The sequence below is a fragment of the Trachymyrmex septentrionalis genome, unplaced genomic scaffold (assembly GCF_001594115.1).
Source record: "Trachymyrmex septentrionalis isolate Tsep2-gDNA-1 unplaced genomic scaffold, Tsep1.0 scaffold97, whole genome shotgun sequence".
NCBI lineage: Eukaryota > Metazoa > Arthropoda > Insecta > Hymenoptera > Formicidae > Trachymyrmex > Trachymyrmex septentrionalis.
This window is the reverse complement of record NW_017306160.1, coordinates 2,068,144-2,075,515: the sequence shown is the minus strand read 5'-3', so window position 1 is coordinate 2,075,515 and position 7,372 is coordinate 2,068,144. Positions and strand designations below refer to the sequence as shown.

Genomic DNA, 7,372 nt, shown 5'->3' with positions numbered 1-7,372 from the left:
ATAATATATTATAATATTGTAATATTATATTACTTTATAATCTTCTCCACAATTTTTCCTTATATTTTCTTATATTAGCTTTTCATATCTGATGTAATTGAAATTTATTAATAGTCTGACATATGTCTGTCCGATACTTAGAACCGCAGTTTAAGGACTTTGATATTTATATGATTATCTTTGAACGATTAATGTACAACTTTGTACATAGTTCCGTTCACTTCGCATCCGACCATGAAGTCGCGGCACGCTCGTTCGCCACGAATTACAGGCGGCATTCAACATGGTTCAACGCGGAACGCACGCGTTGCATCCATTGCACACATACACTCCGACTTAGATGCCGTAATAACATATGTGTCGTAACATATGTGAGTTAACTATCTATTACATCGCGCGCGCACTACGCAACGCCTTCCAATCTGCGGCTAAGGTGTCGTCCACATAAGGCTTAGCGCCGTCGTATTTCACGAAATTGCATCACCATAAACGCGCCGCGGTGCAACTGCATTTTCAGCGCGGACACGTGAAAATTCCTTTTCGCATACGGAGCGTATTCCACAAAATATCTGTCAAGCATCAGCGGTCACCAGTCAATTCTCCGGATGTTGCCTCTTACTTCGCGTGCGATCAAAGTGTCTGAGTCGTTCGACAAGAGAATACATCGAGGATTTAATAATTTTTTAAAATTGCGTTCTATGTGGCTGGATCGCAGGAATTCGGTCTTTACGTTCAATCTGCCATGCAACGGCGTTTAAGTAGCGTCGAAGAGCGAGTGTTAACGATCGAGTATGGTTTATTTGCAAAAACTCAGACAAAAAATTCTCTTGTGTTATTATACACCGTGTAATCGTAATGTGAACGGTACTTAAGTTTACGCCTATTCGATCTGAGAGCGACTCTTACTTCTACTTGATCTTACACTCGTGATAAGATTCCATTCGTTTTGCGCCGCTGCAACGATTCTTATGAGACCGGTGAGACAGTGAAATTCCGTAATAAATCATTCGGTGCGGATGTACTAGACTTCGCATGACGATCGTACATACATGGAATACAAGAATGGGATGAGAATACGATTGGTAAATATGTTCATTTGACATATACGATTGACGTAAATATGTATTTTCTACAATCCGCTTTCATCATTTAATATTAAAACACATTAGTAATGATGTAAAAAATAATTTTTCCTCCGATAAGGAAAAATTTCCTTTATATTATATAAAGTGTCGTCCTCTCTGCAATTACATTACATTTTACATAACGCTAACATTCACCTATCTATTGCGTATATGTCAAACGTAGTAACGCAAGTGATTTATTAGGACAATTGACAATTAAGAAGTTAAAACTAAATAGCTGTTATATTATAATAATTAAATCAATATAATTAAATTAATTGAACATTATTCTACAAAAAAAAATTCCTCATTTTTTAACATATGTTGCCAGAAAAATGTATTTATAAACTAGTAAAAATAAACATAAAAGCCGAAAATTTTGCTGATTGCATAGTTCAGTAAAACACGGAAAAAAATATGATGTTTATTAATAGTAACAGCTAATGACAGTTTAATTAAAAATAATTTTGTTAATTAACAATAACAGTATTAATAAAATAAATATACATTATGGTTTTGTTTTAATATGAAGGTTTATTATTCGTTTCATCAATACTATTAAATTAACGAGATTATATTCTCAATCAGATTACTATTAGCTTCAATACTGTTAATATATCATTTTTCTTCTTATAACGTATCTATATTCAGAAGATCTCTTCTGATAAAAGAACATTTTTTATAAAAGAAATTTGTGTGGTAATATTTTCGAAGGCATTACAATTTGCATTGTTCGGTTTGTTCAGTAATTTTTGTATGTGTTTATCGTGTAAGCCATAATAGAATTTTTCTTTATAAGTACATATATAGAAAGAACGGTTTTGTCACAAAATATCTAAAAATTTAACTAGATACATAGATCTAAAAATTTGGCTAGTCTATTAAAAAAAAAAGTAATAAAATTATTATAGGACACTCACAAACTGGTTGCTAAAATCAAAACTTTTTGCAACATTATCATCATGCATAAGTGTCTTATATATTGTATCAATATTATACATAATTATTTTGATGATCCAACAAAATTTTATTTTCAGACCTGCATCTAACTAAATTTTCAAACACACACTTCAACAAAATTATTTTTTCTGTAGTAATGAAACATTGTATAACGTGAGTATATAAATAAGGCCTTATAGTTAGATAGTTAATTGTGCTTTTACTTTATATTGTTATGTAACTATTTATGTCGTTTAAAAATTTATATTAAATTTTTTATATTTATTTATTTTTTTTAATATTTATATTTCACAAGTGCTTATTTTTTACAAACATTTTATATCACATTTATATCTTTCTCACATTACGTGCTAATAAAAAAATGTGTTGACTGATTTTTTTCCATAACATAATATTTAAAATTTGTTTATTTTTTCATTTTTATCTACTTATTATAAAATAATAACCATATTTTTATTTTTAACAACTTCTCAATCACCTGTATATATAGACATAAGAATGATCAAATTTGATTTACAATCAGACTAATAAAGACTGCGTCATAATGCTCGTGGAATCATCCTTGTCGTTTATCAAATATTAAACAAGAACAAACGATGCGAGCATTACGAGCGTTAAGTGGAACGCAGCCAAAGTTTGTGAGACGAATTGCATTTTCAAAGCGAAACTCGAGCAAGTTCGCGTTTTCGATTTCGATCTCGACAACATCATTGAGAATGTCGATGACCGGCTGTCTGTGTTAGGTACGATCACCTTGACTCAACCGTACACGCATTAATTATTAGTGACTGTCTACTTGCATATTTTCTTACGGCGTATTTCCCTGACCTAGATTATTCGCTTTTCAGCCTACGCGCTATAATGCAGGCAGATACGCGATATCAGATTGATTGGGTACCACCGAAAGAGTTCAAACAAATTATCGATAAATGTTGTGCCAACGAGTATGAAATAAAATTAATTTAAACGTGCATATATATATATATATTTTTTTTTTTTTTTAACACTTTCTTTGTTTATAATTTCATTTTATTTAACTGTGCGCGTTTCTGTGTTTGTTAAAAATTTTTATTTTATCTATATATATATATATATATATATATATATATATATATATATCATCAATATGTTACAATTTTATAACGCAAGAAATACGCAAAAAAATAGAATTCTACAATACTTAATATTGAACATGACTAAAGTCGACCTTCATACATATCCTTCAGCGAAAAAGCATCGCGTATTAAATGAGTAATGAAAACAAAATATAAATCGAAAATAGCAAAGGTACTCACCGATTGCAAATTTGAAGCAATGAAAACTATATAGACACAGCAGGTACCCATCTGATAGATTAGCAGGAAGATATTTACTACGTATCTATAAATACAAAAGAAAAATTTTTTTCATCATATACGAGATAGATGTACTAAAAGCGGTTATTATTTGCTAATTACAGTCATTATTTCATACGATACGGAAACGTAATATAAAAATACGAAAGATAACATAAAATAACTCTTAAATACCGTTGCTTATTACATTTTAACTATCTGGCGTAGTTATTCTTACCAACAATGTTGCGCACAAAATATAAGAGGAAGATATTTATATAATTCTTTGTAGATTTTATTTCATGAAGTTACGCCGGAAAAAGTATAACGTACTCACATAGAGGCTTTAGAAAACCGTCTGAGGAACATCGGTCCCTCAGATAGAGCGGATTCCGCAGTCGCCGGATATGTCATGGCTGGCACCCTTTTCCTTTTGCACAGTTCGTATTCCGAGCGAACGAGAATTCGCATACAATATATGCAGAGAAGCCCTATGATAATCGTCGCTATTATGCCGACAACGTATCCGGCATGATAGAAAGCCTTCGGCATCGCGAGGATCCCAGTACCCAAACTGCCCTTCACTAGGTGAAGCATGGTTTCCGTATAGCTGAAAAACCACGTTGTGAAGAAACCGCACATTTGCCACGACTGATCATTAACAATTGTCTTAAACAATAATGAGTGGAAAATAGACCAATAAATGAATAACATAAATAAGAGAAATTAGTTTTAAAATTGCAAAATATTTAAATTGAATGAATTTTCGAAAAATAACGTTTGTGCGCAATTTCCTGATCTTACACATTACATTGAATATTATATCTACAATTAAAAAATTATTCATAAAATATATTAAAATGATTAATAATTAATATAAGTTATTAATGCCTTTGCAGTAATAATAATTAATATATAAAATATGATAAGCATGCATTCCATTTCATAAAGAAGACGTTTATCGAGTCATTCGACATGATTTAATCGGATTAGAAAATTACGCTAATAAGACAACTAGCACGTGTGAGGAAAACGTCATTTCGCATGCGAATGATAATACGAGTTATATAATATTCTTGGTCACCTTGAATGAGACGAGATGTATCGTTTTCCACTTTAATTAACACTTCAATAAATCAGATATTTTTATCAATTTCGATTGGACGATTTAGCAATACATATATCAGACAATCAATCGCAAAACAGCTATTTTGTTATAATCTTTATTAATTAAAAGTTTATACAAAGAGAAACTATTGCTAGTATCGTCAAACTTATCAAGATGATAAAATAGAAAGAGACATTATGCCGATATCTTTACCATCGAAGATGTCACTTTTCGATTGTATTATGACACATTTCACATATTTTCGTAATTATCAAATATCTAAAGATATATTATTTTCAAGTTATCATCTATCGTTTTTAGATAGAAACAATTACTAATTTTTCATTAAAGAGGAATGCGTCTAATCTTTTAGCGATTAGATTTAATAACACTATTATATTTTTAGTAATAAAAATAAGAAATATTCAGATATCAACCCCTCACCCCCTCTTTTCATCTCTCTATATAAGTATACATATATACATACACTATATTTTTACTGAATTTATCTTTATACATCGCATTCTCCCAATAATTAATTTTGTTAATATATCTTTAAGTTACTTACTTACTCCTAAAACTACCCTTATTTTAATTTGTATTATTTTTCTTTTATGTCATTTTTTCTTAGAAAGTATTTGAATTTAACTTGTATCACTTTCTCTGAATGAAACATATACGTTGTATTTAAAACACAATCCAAACATAATACGAAAAATTTTGACTTATGTCACTTTTCTTGCAGGATTACGAAATACTAATACTAATACTAATGTTAATGTTAATATTAATACTATCATATTGAAAGGGTTGTCTTTTATTGAATTTAAAAAGCATGAGGAATAAAGAAAGCATAAAATTAATAAATGTAAATAATTATATTTATCTGTTATACAAAATGAACAACCCATTTCCCATTTCCCATGTTAAATTACATCACAAATGAAATAAATTAACGTAAAATATACATTAATAATTATTAAACTTACCTAGTCGGATGCTCTACTACTCTATGTTCGTATGGGTCATAATCATTTTCCTGCTCGTATACGTTCTTCTTATCTTCGAGTTCCAGGACGTAAATACCGTCATTCTTCTCGGTCGATTTGTAGCTGTAAGAATACAACTTTTATATAAATCATGTATACCCTAAACAATCTAGGTACATGAACTGAGGCTTACGATACAATAATAATGAAATTTGTTTGTAATACAATAATAAAAAAGTAGCCAGTATCAATTTAACTCGCGTAATGACACCTTTCTATACTAATTTTAAATTGACATTAGCATCTTTCGTTGAAGTTAGAAGATAGAAATCTTGAAAAATAATTCGTGTACGTACATTATAAACAGCCTATTTTCTATATATTTGTAAAATTTATTATATTAGACACATTAGATACTCACCCATGATAATCTTTAGATGACGAAGACTTTTTCAAATCTTGCAAAGCATCCTGTAAAAATAAATCATAAATGTTCTCATTAAATAAAAAAATTCATACTTATTTATAATCAAAGTCTTATTAATATAAAATAAAGTATCAGTTTTTTGTCCTGTGTATAAACAACGCTCAAACTTTTGTCTGATTGCAATTAGAATAAGTTTAAATATATTTAAATAATACGATTTTTTAGATGTATCTTAAATCTTTCTTCGGATACATATCGTATACACAATATACAATTTTCGAGATATCTATCATTGTCACCGATATTTACTGCATGTTGTTATCATATCTATTGCTCATAACACACTTGTATTCGTATTGTATGAAGGATATGCATGACGTTATATCCGTTGATCATTGATTCCGATTTTACTATCTGTCATTGTATATATGCAAGTATAATAATTTATGACGATACTAAACAATTACGATAAAATATTATCGCCTGATGAGTGCACTTGCACATACATATATATGTGAACGTTATATAGGGCATTTAAAAAGAAGGTCGCACGTTTATGCTTTTTCTGCGGTATTATTTTAGTTATACAATATATAATACATTTATAATTTAAGTTATATCGAATTTGCTAGTTTTTCAGCAATAAATGTATTTATTAAATCAACATTGAAATTTTTACAAGTTCATTGACATAAATAAAAAATATAAAATTTTGAAAATTTCTCCAGTTAATAAACATAAACGTCGTATGGCACATTGATTAATTGCTAACATACGAACGCTTGCGTTTGAAGTATCCTTAATATTCCTGTAATATTCCGCGCTTGCAGCCATTGCGACATGAATGATAGATAGCAATTTAATAAGGGAGCCCGGCTTTTTCCGTCAAGTCCAATTGATTGAATCAATCGTCTATTATTAGTATACTAATATTGCTCTATCTCTGTTGCGATAAATGATTCTTTCCTTTGATGATTCGTGTAAAGCAAATACCTATTTCGTTACAAGTACAAATCGAGATAATAATAAGCTGTTTCAAGTATAGGTTTTGTGATTTGCATGACAAAAAATTTGTAGATTTAGAAACTCAATAAGTATCAAATATTCGCTTAGTCAATTTTGAACGTAACCGTATAAATTACGGTTTAAAAAAAAAACAAAATTCCTCGTGACTAAACGTAAATTGTTGAGTAACGAATTTTTTTTCCTTGGTAGTTTACGTGCTTATTTCATCATATGAAAACTTAGATATCTGCGGTTTTCAAACATAGTTTTTGTGGTCTACATGAAAAAGAAAAAAAAAATATTTATAAATTCAAAAATTCAGTAAGTCAAACGTTGGTTCAGACAATTTTCGATGTAGTCGTACAACAAAAAATGTGACTTGAGCCCAGTTTCACAACTCACAGTTAACTCTTAACCGAGATTCT

The 7,372-nt window shown here is 29.6% G+C and overlaps 1 protein-coding gene across 1 annotated transcript in view; it reads right to left on the bottom strand.

The window, feature by feature from the left end:
* Positions 1–7,372, bottom strand: part of LOC108756315 (proton-coupled amino acid transporter-like protein CG1139) — a 24,913-nt gene that overhangs the window by 5,367 nt on the left and 12,174 nt on the right. Inside the window, exons 2-5 of the mRNA XM_018500043.1 lie at positions 5,937–5,986; positions 5,516–5,638; positions 3,756–4,028; positions 3,380–3,464 (exon numbers count right to left, since the gene is read on the bottom strand). Coding sequence (XP_018355545.1) covers positions 3,380–3,464; positions 3,756–4,028; positions 5,516–5,638; positions 5,937–5,986 — 531 coding nt within the window. The remainder of the gene's footprint in view (positions 1–3,379; positions 3,465–3,755; positions 4,029–5,515; positions 5,639–5,936; positions 5,987–7,372) is intronic.